At 41.1% G+C, this 17,026-nt stretch overlaps 1 protein-coding gene across 1 annotated transcript; it reads left to right on the plus strand.

Annotated features, from left to right (window-relative positions):
* Positions 1-208: 208 nt before the first annotated feature.
* On the plus strand, positions 209-16,756 carry dpep1 (dipeptidase 1). Its single transcript, XM_053635358.1, has 10 exons — positions 209-501; positions 629-755; positions 5,020-5,152; positions 6,204-6,354; positions 6,684-6,753; positions 7,909-8,085; positions 8,300-8,384; positions 8,476-8,551; positions 12,169-12,304; positions 16,462-16,756. The coding sequence occupies exons 1-10, from the start codon at positions 386-388 to the stop codon at positions 16,645-16,647; spliced, it is 1,257 nt and encodes a 418-aa protein (XP_053491333.1). The 5' UTR covers positions 209-385; the 3' UTR covers positions 16,648-16,756.
* The last annotated feature ends 270 nt before the right edge of the window (positions 16,757-17,026 follow it).

The following is a 17,026-nucleotide window of genomic DNA, read 5'->3' on the forward strand; positions in this document are numbered from 1 at the left end:
CTCTGTAGTGTTTTGTGTGCTTGCGTCTGTTGCAAGTCATAATCCTTTCATAAAGGGAGGTAAGAAACAGCATAGTAAGAACTGAACCAAGGATGTACACGTTGGATTAATATGAACTCTGCCCTAGGACATAACACATTTACCACCCTTTTATAATTTCGTACAAAAGATAAATGCTTGTTTATGGGGCAATTTGACAAGCATCTCACCATAAATTTATGACTGTCATAGGCAAAATGCATTTTATATATTAACTCAAAGACAGTGAAAGGCTTTAAACAACAACCCTGATATTGTCCTCATGTACACAGTCTGTCTGTCCCAGACACACACAGAGAGAATCTGAAAGCACTGGCAAAGCAGGACAACGGATTTGTTGGATGACATGGGGTGCATCAGGGATGTATGTTTAGTCCTCTTGGCCTGTACATTTACATCCAGAGCAGACAAATACAAGGAGCAAGCACTGAGGCTGATGTCTGAGACGCCACTGATAGATGGGTAAGAAAAGCTCACCACCACTTACCGATATCAAATATTAATATAAAGGCAATGTCAAAAAAGATATTGCGTTTTATGTTTACGGATGCCACAATATAATTCAAATGTATATTCTGGCATCACACAGACACAATGATTTGCCATGGCAATTGAGGAAACAGTTTAACAATCAGCTAAACAGCGTGGACCTGTACAAACTCAGTTCCACGCACACCAACATCCCGAAAATCAAACAGGGACACTTAGCAGCACAGGTATGTGAATACTCATGTATAAAGGTGGTAAAAGTATGCCAGCTTGAAATCCTTTTTTTCTTTTTTTTTTTTTCTTTTTTAAAGTAACAAACTACAAGTACTTTAGTTACAGTACTTATTTCTCTGTACTACTATACTTAAATCTTCTCTTTTTTTTCCACTGCTCAGCATCAAACCTATGCAGGTAAGCCATTAGCTAGATCAGTGAGCCATTAGCTAGATAGCGCTTGTGATGTTTTACAGCATGGAAGATTAAACTTAAGTTTAAAGATGTCACTTTAATGTTTAGTTGTGTTAAATAACTGTAAGTGCTCCTACAGCCTATAGGTGACACTGTGGAAAGTGTGTAAGTAACTATGTATTCAGTAGTAATTATGTAGCTATAAACAATAGCATTTGTCTAGCCAGTTAAAGTTACCTTTGTTATGTACTGTTAAAGCAGCTGACAGACATCCCAACTCTCCCGGGAGTTCCTGGATGCCCGCAAATTATATACAATATCCCAGAAATAAAAAAAAAACATTTGAGAGAGAGAGAGAGAGAGAGAGAGAGAGAGAGAGAGAGAGAGTTCAATGGCTATTTGTAATGGTAGATGAGATCTGGAGAAACCGAGAGAGTGAGTGACAGACGTGGTGAGAGAGTGACAGTCCTGATTGATCTCTCTTTGTGCTAACTAACCTATCAGATTTCTCGGTAGGTGGGCTTTATAGTCGACCTCTTTCTCTCCAGTTCATCCATCAGTTCAGATTAGTGTCTGCAGCGTCATGGTGCGGAAGCACTACACGGCCATAGATTATTAATTTTTTTCCGGTCTTAGACAGCTGTCTAGCTCACGGTCTCTGGTGCGGCCCACATCTGGAGTGGCATATAAATTGCCTAGAAATATGGGCCATATTTCTAGCACTGAAATTCCTTCTTCCTCAATTGAGAGGTCACCATGTGTTTACAGACAACACACCAGTGGTCTCATATATTGACCACCAGGGAGGATTATGTCCGCGCCCCCTGTTCAGGCAGGCGCTACTAATTCTTCTCTGGGCAAAAGGAAAGTTTGTCAGTGAGTGCAATGTACATTCTGGGAATATGGGGGATGGCATCCTGTTGAGGCAGGGGCTGAGGCCCAGGAATTGGTGGCTCCATCCACAAGTGGTGGAGTCCATATGGCGCGGTTTAACCAAGCGGGACTGCATGTGTTCACCTCCGAGGAGACAACACACGGCCCGCTGTTGTTCGCCCTCACTCCTCCCGCACAATTAGGGCTGGACGCCATGGTGCACATGTGGCCGAGGTCACATCTGTATGCTTTTCCCCCCATCGCTCTGCTCCCACAAGTTCTAGTGAGAGTTCGCCAAGACAGTGTATGTCTGCTGCTAGTAACACCTTTTGGCCAGCTCGAATCTGGTTCTCAGAGATAATATCCCTGCTAGATGGCACGCCTTGGGAGATTCCCATCTGCAGGGATCCGCTGTAGACCCAGTGAACTGCGCAATAGCTACAGTCCTGGAGTTCTTACAAGAACATTGCTCAGCGGGGTGGGCTCCTTCTACAATCAGTGTTTACATGGCGCTATTACGGCCAGCCACACCCCTGCTGATGGAGCCTCTGTGGGACAACACCCTCTAACTTCGAGGTCTTAACTAACTTGATCTTGGCTCATGTGTGGTGTCAGGCGGCTGAGGCCCGTCTGCAGGCCACGCATAATTTCCTGGGACTTTTCTGTGGTCCTGGAAGGTCTGTCAGTTGCCCCATTTGAGCCCTTACAGTGGATCTACTGTCTCTAGCCGGAGGGCTGATTCTTCACCCTCGGCCAGTACTATGGAAACTGTGGGTCTGGCCCCTGAGGGGCACCAGCTCATAGATTGTAGTCTCACAACTGAGCTTGTAGAGACCATGTTAAATGCTAGAGCACCATCCACCAGGAAATTGTATGCACTCAAGTGGCAGCTTTTTGTCTTGTGGTGTGAGGAATGTCAGCTAGACCCAGTGAACTGCGCAATAGCTACAGTCCTGGAGTTCTTACAAGAGCGTTTCTCAGCGGGGTGGGCTCCTTCTACAATCAGGGTTTACGTGGCCACCATTTCGGCAGCCATGCCCCTGTTGATGGAGCCTCTGTGGGGCATCATCCTCTAACTTCGAGGTTCATGCGTGGTGTCAGGCGGCTGAGGCCGGTCTGCAGGCCGCGCATACCTTCCTGGGACCTTTCTGTGGTCCTGGAAGGTCTGTCAGGGGCTCCATTTGAGCCCTTAGAGTCAGCCTCTGAGAAGCTTCTGACTCTAACTCTGGCCCTGACATCTCTCAAGCAAGTAGGAGATCTACAAGCTCTCTCTGTTGCCCCAACTCTCCCTGTTCCTGCCTTGACTTTGCCCCTGGATTAGCCAAGGCCTTCCTGTATGCTATGCCAGATTACATTCCTAAATTGCCTACATCGGCTGCCCACCCTGTGGTGTTGCAGGCTTTATGCCCTCCTCCATTCCCCACACAAGAGAGAATGCACCTGCTGTGTCCAGTAAGGGCTCTCTGTACTTATGTCCACCGCTCCGGCCAGTGGCGTAAATTGGAGCAGCTGCTGGTCTGCTTTGGCGGCGACAGTAGAGGTGATGCCGTGTCAAAGCAGCGCATCTCTAGTTGGATAGTGGAAGCAATCTCTGTTGCTTATGAGGCGCGCGGTCTCGCTACGCCTCTGGGCATAAGGGCTCATTCCACTAGGGTGGTCGCCTCCGCGAAGGCTTTGTCCAAAGGGGTATCCTTACAGGATGTGTGTGCTGCTGCAGGGTGGTCGACGCCACACACATTCATTCGTTATTACAGCCTGGATATTCATTCCACCCCGGGCTCGAGTGTCTTGCAGTGACCCTCGGGCTTGGGTCTTTTTGAACAGGCCGTACCCTCGGTTCTCGTTCCCATAGTGTTATGCTAAACGCAACATCGAAGTTCCCTTTGAAAGGGAACGTCGGGGTTACGCATGTAACCCTCTTCCCTGAGAAGGGAACTTTGTCATAGCAAAATGACTTTGTCGTAGCTTTGTCATACCAGGGCAGGCCTGTGAATTGCGTCTTCGCTTCAGATAATAGAGGCTGATGGCACGGTTAACAGGTGCCATATTTATGTCACGCGACGCGCTTAATTGCCACGTCACCTGATCATGGCAGGCCAATAAATAGGCATAATTTTACACAAGCTTCGCATGCCAGTCGCGTGCGAGAGGCGCTCCCCATAGTGTTATGCTAAACGCAATGTCTCGTTCCCTTCTCAGGGAACAGGGTAACCCAGACATTTATTCGTGATCTCGACATAAAAAGTAGTTTTTTCATGATCTCGACATAAAAAGTAGTTTTTTCATGATCTCGACTTAATTTTCTCGTGATTTCGCCATAACAAAAAGTTGTTTTCTCGTGATCTCGACGTAATTTTCTCGTGATCTCGACTTAATTTTCTCGTGATCTCGACATAACAGCAAGCTATTTTCTCATGATCTTGGCTTAATTTTTTCGTGATCTTGACATAAAAGCCTTTTTCACAATGTAATGTTATCCCGAGAAAATCTCACGCCTTGTGAATCGGACTGCTGTTACATGCACGTTGGCATCTTCACCATCATAAATATAATAATTGCCCGCAGTAGAGATGGACTTCATTAAGAGAGAGGGGTGTCACCTTCTGAAGTGTCGGACACTAATGTGGAAGTCGTCAATCCTCCAGGGTTGACATATTTTTGTAGACCACCCCGGAAGTTAGCATCACCCTGGTTCCCTCAAAAAAAACCAATAGGATTTTTCCACTGGCTTTTGGATTATTGCAGAAAATAAATTCTGTGACCAACAAAAGTTTATTATTCTTTACATGTTTTGTTCATCAAGATAATCTTCACAAATGAACACAACTTTTATGAATTTTGAAGCCTATATACAATCGCCAGAAATAAAAAGCTAATGTTATAAACGAACTACACCACGGTCGCACCACCTGTTAGCAAGCATGATAATAACTCTGAATGCTGAATGCAAATATAATCAGATTACAGATGACCATTTGGTTTAATTCTTAGGTCTCATTAGCTATCTGATTATAGAGACATGCATTAAGTATAAAGTAGACGATTTTCTTTTGAAATGTAGGAAAGTCAAAGGTATGAGATGAAAGAAAAACTCAAGTACAGATACTTTAAAAAATGCATGTGGTAATTATACTGTGCTGTTGTACGTCTCACCTCTGCATGTATACTTGTGCAAACATGTACACATATGTGTCTGTTCTTGTTCTGCAGTTCTGGGCTGCGTATGTCCCGTGTGACACTCAGTATAAAGATGCGGTTAGACAGACCTTGGAGCAGATTGATATTATCCACAGAATGTGCAACAAATACCCAGAGGAGTTCATGTTTGCAGCCAGCAGTCAAGGTAGTGTAACATTCCCCTCCCAAAGACTGACTCACTGTTTCTGTATTTTGGTAAATGGTCTACACTTATATAGCGCTTTTACACTGTGTCTCATTCACCCATTCACACACACACTCACACACCAGTGGTAGCAGAGCTGCCACCGGGAGCAACACTGGGTTCAGTGTCTTGCCCAAGGACACTTCGGTATGTGGAGTCACATGGGCCGGGAATCAAACCGCCAACCCTACGATTAGTGGACAACACTCTCTACCACCTGAGCCCAGCCGCCACAGCCGTATTTATCAGAACTTAAATTTAAGTTTGCTTCACCTGAGGAAAAACTGGTAGCTCTCATCATGAGTTTGCTCCATGCTAAGTAAGGAATAAAACACTTAATTGTGTGCTGTTATACTTACTGTTATTGTTACCACTCTGAAGTTGATTATTTTCCAATAACCGCACATCTTATACCATGACAATTTGTCAGGATTTCTTTATTAATTAAAGAAAGACATACCATAATTTTCCTTTTGTTATCTATTTATAGTTACATTTAATGTTGTGGACGTTAGTTCCTGTTCTTATCACTTGTGTTATAGCTGCTGTAAATAGTCATTCACTTACCAGCCTCTCATTGATGTTGATAAAAAAAAAAAAAGGCAGTTTGTCATGTTACAAGGAAACTAGACAGCACAAAGTCCTTTCGCCTCAAGACTTTCCTGTTACTGACTGTTACAAAGCACTGGCAGTGGAGACTTCTTCCATAAATGTTAAATAAGCCTCTCCTTAGAAAAAAACTTCACCATATTCATGATTATACGTTTTTCTTTTTTAACAATTTACGTTGAGCATCTACCATACACATGTTATGACAGGTTACATAATGTATTGAAACGATCGCATTAATATAAACCTATTGTTTAGATTGCAGCCAGAACTATTGTCCAAGATGCTGTTATAGAAAATGAATTAACACTTTCTGTTTTATGATTTCATCAGCGCTGTGGTATAATGTGAAACAGAATCTAAGAAGAACTTTGTAACATTGGCCATTGTCTTCCAATTCCAGATATATTGGATGCCTTTGCCCAAAATAAGACTGCAAGCCTGATAGGGGTGGAAGGAGGTCACTCCATAGACAGCAGCATGGGAACATTGCGCACCATGTATCAGTTAGGAGTCCGTTATCTGACTCTCACACACAGCTGCAACACACCCTGGTGAGCGGGAGGATCTCAGAAATAAAAATTACTCTGTATAGTTTCCTCTAAACTATAAACAGATTGTGGTAACAAGCAAGATTTTATCAAGCATAATAATCTTGGATTTAAACTGACTTCTACTTTAATTAATAGAACACTAATGGAAAGACATTTCTGTTCCGTACCCTAAACCACCAGTTTAAACACATGCATTAATAGGAATATCCCTGTAAAGGTTTATAGGAACAGGGTTTCCCTGAAACAGGACCACATTGTTGCATGAGAAAGGTTACGTATGTGATGATGGGAATATCGTTATTCTCAAGAAATGTTGTTTAAATTTCCAGGGCGGATAACTGGCAGGTGGATACAGGCGTACATCCTGTGGAGCACAATGGCCTGAGTGACTTTGGCAAGGTTAGCACGTCACCTTGATTTTCCGTTGAACTAACTGTTGATCAGCGCTTGGGTTGTTTTGATGGAAAATATACCTCTTTGTTTTTCTAAATTTATTATTAACTTTGTTGAGGAGCAACACTTCTTCCTATGATTTCAGAGTATGGCTGTAACACTTTTTCATTATACAGTATGTTAGACCTTAATGGACATTAAGCTATGTTCCAGTCATGATTCAAGATCATCTAATGCTGTTATTCTGATTGTATTAAACATTTAAAAAAAAAAAAAAAAAAAAAAAAAGTGAAAGAATTTTTGGTTAAAAGATCTCAACAAGTTCCCTCTACTAGTGAATTTTATTTTATTGGTTTTTCTTTCTACTTACCCTTTTACAAGCGTTTTATTTTTTACATATATATATATATATATATATATATATATATATATATATATATATATATATATATATATATAGCTGTTTTTATATATATTTTAGATTTGATTTTGTTTGTATTTGTGGCATTTCAAATGTCTTTAAAATTATGATTATTATTTTATTATTAATTTTGTGATTAGCTATAACATTTTGTGGCACTTTATTTATTTATTTATTTATTACCTTTTTATTTTTTTTATTTAATTACTAAATTTAAAAAAATTCTTCATTATTTAGCTATAATTTTTTCTACTTACATTTTATAGCACTTTATTTTTATCTTTTGCATTGAATTTTTCCATAGTTTTTAAAGGCAATAGTTTGTTCTACTCGCATTTAAATAGCAATTTAGGTTTTTATTTTACCTTTTTATTTTTATTTTACTGTTGTTTTTAGTGCAGCCTTTAAAATAATTATACAATTATATTTAGCTGTAGTTTGCTTTTACTCACATTTTATTACCACTTTGACTTTATTTTGCTATTGTTTTTAGCAGCAATAAAAACATCCTATTTAATTATTCAGCTATACTCAAATTTTACTAGCCGTTTATTACTTAGTAATTACTTACTTACAGTTTATTATTTTATTTTGTTATTTTATTTTGTTTCCTATAGACGTTTTCTACTTACATTTTTACCAGATTTATTTTTTACTTGTATTGTAAGTAAGTAAATAAGTAAAATTTATTGCTAGTATTTTGACAGGTGAAGCAACACTTATTAAAACTCTTTTCACAGCAACTGATTAGTGAAATGAACCGCATAGGCATGCTGGTGGACCTGGCTCATGTGTCGGAAGAGGTCATGAACCAAGTGCTGGAGATCTCCAAAGCCCCCATCATCTTCAGCCACTCTTCTGCTTATAGCATCTGTAATCACAAGAGAAACGTCCCAGATTACATCCTTGAGAAAGTGGTGAGAGACTAAGCTTGTGACATAGAAGATTTTATTATCATGCATGTAATCGCTTTATCTGACACAGCAAAGATCAAGGTGGATGTTGTTGTTATTGTTTAACAACCCAGTTAATGGCAGTTCTTTGCAATTACCTGGCATTTACAATATGTTGGGATTTACAAAAGCCAGTCATTGTGGTGTCATTGCCTCTGGCTTTATGTCATTGTTCCAGAAAGCCAAAAATGGGATTGTAATGGTAAATTTCTACAATGACTACGTCACTTGTAGCCCAGAGGCAAATCTCTCGCACGTGGCAGGTGAGTCAGACACACAGTGAGGATCTAACATACTGTATTTAAACTCACTACAAGAGGTTTAACACCACGTGCTCTCTCTTTCCATGCAAAGATCACTTTGACCACATCAAGAAAGTGGCTGGTTCCAGCATAGTGGGTTTTGGTGGTGATTATGATGGTGTGACCAGGTAAGTATGAGTCAGGAGAGTTTCCTTTATGTTTAATGTTCAAGTCTGATCCGTGGCCTGTATTTAGATGAGCCATAAAAAGAAGCAATGTGACGTTCCGTCATAAAAAAATGGAGCTGTTTGTGGCAAAAAGCAGGGCCACATAAAGACCTTTAGAGGGTCTGTATCGATTCTTGTGTTATTTTCTTGTAATGACGTCATCGACTATGACTTGAGATTGGGTCTATTGTTGGCAGGCTGTTTGGTGTAATCTATACTCTCCCCATGAGTAAGAAACACTGGTTGACGCACACTATTCATGTGTAGATTTGAATCTTACGAATTTGATTACATGAATGACTTAGATGTAACTATTAGCATAATAAACTCTATCAACATTCAAAATGATATGTCTGCCCACATATATTATTTAAACCTGATGTCTAAACTAATACTGCAGTCCTCTCCGAAACTACTGGAACGGCAAGGCCAATTTATTTGTTTGTGCTATACACAAAAGACATTTGGGTTTGAGATCAAAAGATGGATACGAGACGAGAGTTAGGATTTCAGCTTTTATTTCCTGGTATTTACATCTAGATGTGTTAAACAACATAAAACATAGATCGTGTATCAGATCACCCAATTTGTAGGCGAGCAAAAGTATAGGAACAGATAAACCAAAGTAAATAATACTTAATATTTGATTGCATATCGCTTGCTTGCAATAACTGCATCAAGCCTGTGATTCATTGACATCACTGAATTGTTGGTTTCTTCATTTGAGATGCTTTTACAGGCTTTTACCGCAGTCTCTTTCAGTTGTTGTTTGTTTTAGGGGGTTTCTCCCTTCAGTCTCCTCATCAGGAGGTAAAATGCGGCTCAATTGGGTTAAGGTCTGGTGATTGACTCGACTAGTCTAAAACCTTCCACTTTTTCCCCCTGATGAAGTCCTAATACAAAATGTGCTGTGTTCTATGTTGTTTAAGACATCTACATATAAATACCAGGAAATAAAAGCTGAAATTCTAAACTCTCTTCTCATATTCATATCTTGACTTCAAATCCAAATATCTTCAGTGTACAGCAAACAAATTAATTGGCCTTGCCGTTCCAGTAGTTCGGGAGGAGACTGTACATTATTTCAAGAATTCCTTTATTGACATGGTGTTTATTTCTTTTGACATTTACTGGTCCAAATTTTACTATGCATGCAGTGTTGTCATCTAAAATATATAGTACAGAGGAGGGTGTACTTTCTTTTTCCCATGACTGTATCTGGTACAGAGGAGGGTGCCATGGTGGTACTGTGCAAAGCACTGCCAGCTTACAGGGTCCGCAATTCGTTCCTGAGCTCGGTTTACCATGTGTGGAAATTCGCACATTCGTATGTTCTCCTTGTGTCCACGTGGGTTTCTTCATGGCTCTACAGTTTCCTCCCAACAATAATGATAATGAGTCTTTATTGGTCACATATACAGTAGAGCACAGTGAAATTGTTTTCTTCGCATACCCCAGCCTGTCAGGAAGCTGGTTTCAGAGCGCAGGGTCAGCCATGATACAGCGCCCCTGGAGCAGAGAGGGTTAAGGGCCTTGCTCAAGGGCCCAACAGTGGCAGCTTGGCAGTGTTGGGGCTTGAACCCCCGACTTTCCGATCAGTAACCCAGAGCCAAGCCACCACTGCCCAAGTATGTGTGCATGGTACCCTGTGATGGACTGCAATCACATTAAGGGTGTATTCTCACCTCGTGCCATGTTTGTACATTAGTCATAGTAATGGTGGAGATAATGCTTCATGAAACAGCTGTGGTTTGTTTCTAATCATGTGAAGAAAACTATGCACTGGACCAGTAAATGCCAAAAGAAATAAAGTTTAATGGCTAATGTCAGCCATATCTAACTAATGGAGTTCTTGAAAGTGTATTAATGTGTTTCATAGTAGCCTAGACATTAAGTTTAAATGATATGTGTGCAAAGATATCTTTATGAATGTTGATAGTACTTATAATGCCATAGTTTGCACCTAATATATCACTGATGTAGTCATTAAGACGCAAAAACAAAACAGTGTCCATTTCACCTGGACAGTGACAGTGTTTCTTTAACTGTGCAGTGAACAGGGCTTTCAGATTGAGTATGCTTGTACATGGTCCAAATATAGTTTAGTTGAAACAACCTGCCAAAACCGGACCCAGTCTAGAAGCAATCACTAAACAAGACTTTGAGTCATCATTGATAACTCAACCATCATTGACTCCTCAACCTGAAAGTGCACTACCTTCTCAAATTGAAGCTCTTGTATCCAGCATAACATCAGAACCTTATGGATTTCCCCACTTTGCTTTTTAAAACCACATTTGCAGCTTGGCTGTACTGTATATCTTTCTCAAGCACAAAGGTAAATGCAAGATCGTAGGTCACGTCTGCATGATTCATAGTGAATAACAGCAGGCAGGGCATTTTATTTATTTATTTATTTATACTTAAATTATCATGAAGTAAAACTCTTCACATTGCCACGTGAGCCTTCTTTTAAAAAATAGATAAATAAATAAATAAAAACAGGCCTGTATGTGCTTGAAATCCATAATAATACTTTTTAACCCAAGTGGTACAATGTAACTGTGAAAAATTGCATCTGTAATACTTGATGCTAAGACTAGGAAGTAATATGTGTGGGTGACAGGATTGTTGATTTAGTCAAGAATAGGCTCTCTGTCTCACAGTTCATTGTTTGTTTTTCCTTGCTGAGGTCTTGACCGAAAATAATACGTCATTTTGTGATTACTACACACACTGACAGCAGCATGAAATCATACTGTTTTATGTGTTATAGTGAATAAGACTGTCAGACCCCGACCCCCAAGACCCCCGAGCCCCAGACGAGTTTACACTTTTTTGGTTTCTGAGTAACATGACAAGCTGAAGGGGATAAAAAAAGAAAGGCTGGTGTGGGAATTACTGTTTTTAGCTGCTTTAATGCAAGTGACAACAGGATCTAACTTCCACTACATTAAATGTAATTATAAACAGATAAAAAGTATGAATGAATTAATTAAAACGTATGAATTAATTTATTAAAAATTGGAGAAATTAAACTCATCAGGCACGGTGGCTTAGTGGCTAGCGAATTTCCTCGCATCTCCAGGGTTGGTGGTTTGACTACCACCTCCGCCCTGTGTGCATGGAGTTTGCATGTTCTCCCCGTACTTCGGGGGTTTCCTCCGGGTACTCCGGTTTCCTCTTCCAGTCCAAACACATGCGTTGTAGGCTGATTGGCATTCCCAAATTGTCCGTGTGTGAATGGGTGTGTGAATGTGCCCTGTGATGAGTTGGCACCCCGTCCATTGTGTCCCCTGCCTTATGCCCCAAGTCCTCTAGGATAGGCTCCAGGCTCATCTGTGACCCTGTGTTGGATAAATGGTACAGAAAATGGATGGATGAAATAAAACTCTTCCAGGTGCCATCACACCATCCCACTGATGATTGTTTTCCTGTAACAGCATGCCCTGTCTTGATGTACTACTTAGTTATATTTAGGATCCATAATTCTGATCAATACACATAAGCTCACACACACACACACACACACACACACACACACACACACACATGTAAAATATACTTTTCTTATGCAGGTTACCAACTGGTCTGGAGGATGTTTCCAAGTATCCTGACCTAGTAGTAGAACTGCTGAGACGTGGCTGGACAGATGATGAGGTCAAAGATGCTCTTGGAAGGAACCTGATTAGAGTGTTTAAAGCTGTTGAAATGGTAAGAACAGAGCACACACACTCATACTTCAACACATTTATTGTCCTGCATCAACACATTGCTGCTTCCCTTCGCTGACTTCATATAGCTACCTTCATTGGATTGAAACCACTGACGCTTGCCTACAAAACTAAAGCTCTACCTACTTGAAAAGAATGATCAAACGTCGCTCTGTACCACATTCTATATGAGCAATCAATGCTGTAAATGTAAATATTATTATTATTCTGTCCATACATTTGTGCTGAGTTTTTTTTAAATTATTATTCCGGAATTGTTGTGGCCAAAAATGCTTGCTTTTGCTGCAGCTTTTTTTTTCTTCGATGCAAATTTTTTGAAAATCCTGGAGGGGCCGATTACTATATAATGCATGAGAGTTAGCATTTCTAATTCAATCAGTTAGCTTTGACAGCAGGACAGACAAAGTCAATTATGCAGTGCAGTGGTGAAATGTAACAACACTCTGGACACCAGTAGTCTAGACCAGGGGTTCCCAAACTTTTCCAGGTCAAGGCCCCCCAAATGGCATTAACATTTAACCGAGGCCCCCCTTTTGCAAGATGTCTTTAAAACACATTAAAAATACAGACTGCTGAATATATCCCCCTTTTTTTTATTTTTTATTAATAATTACATCTTACATCTTTACATTACATTACATTAGGAATTGATTGCGTGTGTATGGTTGTCTGAGAGTGAGAATTTCTTTTTCACACCAAATTGTTGCAGCCCCCACTTTGAAAACCACTGGTCTAGACATCAACTTCCTGTGTGTTGGACATGGCACAAACAAACAACTCTTACAAATATTTTGTCATGTAAACCCTTTGCAGTTTTCGTGAGCATACACTTTTTACGTTCTTAAGACTATGTGAGCCCTTCATGGAAATTACAAACTTACATAAACGTTTATAAAAACAAATTCCTATAGGCTTCCGCAGTTGAATTGAGTGTTTTGATCAAATTTGATGTCAAGTTGAGTCAGGTGAGAGATTTTGGTGACACAAGGTTGGGTTAGTTCACTTTTCATGTTGATTTACATTGTTGGTGAGTGACTTTGTGTCTCGGTGTACTCTGAATAGTAACTATGTAGTCTGTGGTCTACGAACATAGCACTAGAAACCAGAGAAAAAACAGCCTAGTGTTCTGCACCTCCTGCCAAGTGTTAAAACACTCAGTAATCCTACTGTCTAAGCGTTAAGACTGTCAGCAATTCTGCTCTGCTTTTGTGTGGTGCTGCACACAGGAAGAGCACTACATAAAAAGCAAAATACATCCACATAAACTCAGGGTGCCATTAATGCTGCAACTCTATTTTGGATGTTTATATATTTATAAGTTCATTTTGTGCCTTTTAATCTGATGCTCCAGAAATAAGTAGATTCTCCTTCTGGTACGTGCTTAATCACATAATACTGTATACAGACTGAATTTTTATTTTTATAATTAATAGTGAATTTCTTCTCTGGTCATTTAAAAAAGAATAAAATTGTCAATTTGATTTTTATTAAAATAGAATTGTCACGAATCGAGGTTGAGCCAGAAGCAAGTGCAGATAATGACATTTATTTAAACAAACATACTATAAGACAAAGACACTAAGACAACTTGGTATAACACCGTGGCATGAGACAAAACACCGAGACATAAACGACAAGAGTCTAGGACAACGAAAGACCAGCAAACAGTGCAGACAAGGACTATATATATATACACACACACACACACACACACAAAACGTGAGTCAGGTGCAGGTGGTCATGTGACAGCTAGTGCAGTGCAGTGGCTGAGGGAAAGTGGAGTCCAGAGTTTCTTGATACATGACAGAACCCTCCCCCAAGGCCGCTACTCCCGGAGCGCCCAAAATTATACGTCCTCCATCTGGTGGTCCTGGCCCCCTGGGCAAAATGTCCCCAGCAGAACCAGGAGGCCGAGCGGCTTCCACAACGGCACAGGGAGGCTGAGATACTTCCTCAGCTGAACATGAAAGCGGGGTGACGTCCTCGGCAGAGCATGAAAGCGGGGCAACGTCCTCGGCAGAGCATGAAAGCGGGGCGACGTCCTCCACGGGACAGGAGAGGGGAGTGAGGTTCTCCATGAGACTCAAGGGGGGAGCGATGTTCTCCGCGAGGCTCCAGGGGGGAGCGAGGTTCTCTGCGACGCCAGGGAGAGGAGCGAGGTTCTCCGTGAGGCCCAAGGGAGGAACGATGCTCTCCGCGGAGCATGAGGGGGGAACGATGTCCTCCGTGGAGCAGGAAGGGGGAGCGACATACTGAGAGAAGCAAAGAAAAGGAGCGACGTGTTTAGCGGAACATGGAGGCAGAGTGACGTCCTCAGTGAAGCAGGATGGCAGAGAGACGACCTCAGCCGAGCAGGAAGGCAGAGCGACGACCTCAGCCGAGCAGGAAGGCAGAGCGACGACCTCAGCCGAGCAGGAAGGCAGAGCGACGACCTCAGCCGAGCAGGAAGGCAGAGCGACGTCCACAGCCGAGCAGGAAGGCAGAGCGACGTCCTCAGCCGAACAGGAAGGCAGAGCGACGTCCTCAGCCGAACAGGAAGGCAGAGCGACGTTCTCACCTGAACAGGAAGGCAGAGCAACGTCCTCAGCCGAACAGGAAGGCAGAGCGACGTACTCACCTGAACAGGAATGCAGAGTGACGTTCTCCACTGAACATGAAGGTTGAACGAGAGCCATAATAGGGGAGGGAGGGTGGGAGTTGGTCTCAGCCCCGACCACAGATTCCCCCTGCTGTCGGCATGGCATGGCGTAGTCCTTTATGAACACCGGGTGTGGCCTGGTGCATGGTCTGTCCGGCTGCAACAGGCCTAGCATGCGGTTATTCTGAGCGAGTAGTTCATCTGTCCTTCTTCCCTGCTCCAATAGTCCTCTATACCACTCCTCATATGCTGCAAACCAGGTGTCCATCTTGGTGATCTGCTGCTTCTGATAAATGGTCTTTCGTTCTGTCACGAATCGAGGTTGAGCCAGAAGCAAGTGCAGATAATGACATTTATTTAAACAAACATACCATAAGACAAAGACACTAAGACAACTTGGTATAACACTGTGGCATGAACCAAAACACCGAGACATAAACGACAAGAGTCTAGGACAACAAAAGACCAGCAAACAGTGCAGACAAGGACTATATACACACACACACACACACACACACACACACACACACACACACACACACACACACACACACACACACGGGTGCTCCTTAACAAAACGTGAGTCAGGTGCAGGTGGTCATGTGACAGCTAGTGCAGTGCAGTGGCTGATGGGAAGTGGAGTCCAGAGTTTCTTGATACATGACAAGAATGAACTCCAAAACAGTGTGAAACAGTGCTCACTGCAGGCGTAATATCATATGCAAGTGGAATAAGAAGCAGTGAATAAGAAAGCAATAATCAATCACAGTGATCTGCATCTTTGTCTGGAGCGCTCCTTACATAATCTGATTTTTATGGTTGAAATACACCATGTAAAAAACTATGTGTGGAAGTGAATGATAAATATTTCACCTGTGATTAATATGTGGTTAATTACAGGTGAAAAATATGTGGAAATGCATGATAAATATTTCACCTGTGATTAATATGTGGTTAATTACAGGTGAAAAATATGTGGAAATGCATGATAAATATTTCATCTGTGTTTAATATGTGATAACAGGTGAAAGATGTGTGGAAATGCATTATCAATATTTCCCTTGTGAAAAAAAACGAAAAAAAACGATTGTATTGTGTGGAGAAATCACATGCAAAAACAAGTCATCGTGTGTGAAAATAAATGAATTGTGTGGAAAAAAAAATCATGAAAGTAAATCAGTGAAACAATCGTGTGTGAAAATTCATGAACTGTGGAAGAATTAATCTTGAGAAAAATCACATGTGAATATAAAATAGATGAATCATACGGAATCAATTATATGTGAAAATTAAATGAATTGTGAAAAAAAATGAATCATATACCAAAAAAATATATATATAAATAAAAATTAAACTAAAATGAATCATGTGTAAAAATGTGTAAAACATAAAATGCGAAGTGTCTAAAACGCACAAGTGTTGATGTGACTTTTCTGTTAAAAGTAGAATCAGAGCCTCTCTTAATCCCAAACCTACTGACTCATCGTTTGCAACAACAGGTACGAGACAGCCTGAACAGAACGGCTCCTGATGACGTCCCCATCCCTCTGGAGCAAGTCCGGAACCCCTGCAGGACAGATTATGGCTATCCTGCTCAGCCCAACGCTGCAGCTATGCCATCTCACAGCTCATTGATGTTATTATTAACACTGATCTTGTACTCACTGAGTGCCAAGTTTGTATAATTGTACACTTACAGCATTCATGTAAGTCCAGAAAGTTCACTTACCAATATGTAACCCTGCAGAACCTGTTTCTGGTTAATTAAAGGTGCACTAGTCAATTAAAAAAAAATCTTACTGGCACAAATAACTTGGAAAATATGTAGAACATTTTGGGAAACTTGTGATCCACCTGTCAGTCTTTATAGACACACCCATTTACTCCTCCCCATCTCAGTCTAATCTGAAAGGAAAACATGGTGGAACCCAGTCAGGTCCAAGCATAGCCAGATATTTTTACTGTGAGTAATAAAACACACTGTGCTTCATGTATCTATCACGCTATCTATCCATCCATCTATACAGTTTCTGTACTGCTTATCCTACACAGGGTCACAGGGAA

Source organism: Ictalurus furcatus, chromosome 10 (assembly GCF_023375685.1).
Source record: "Ictalurus furcatus strain D&B chromosome 10, Billie_1.0, whole genome shotgun sequence".
In the NCBI taxonomy this organism is placed as follows: Eukaryota; Metazoa; Chordata; class Actinopteri; order Siluriformes; family Ictaluridae; genus Ictalurus; species Ictalurus furcatus.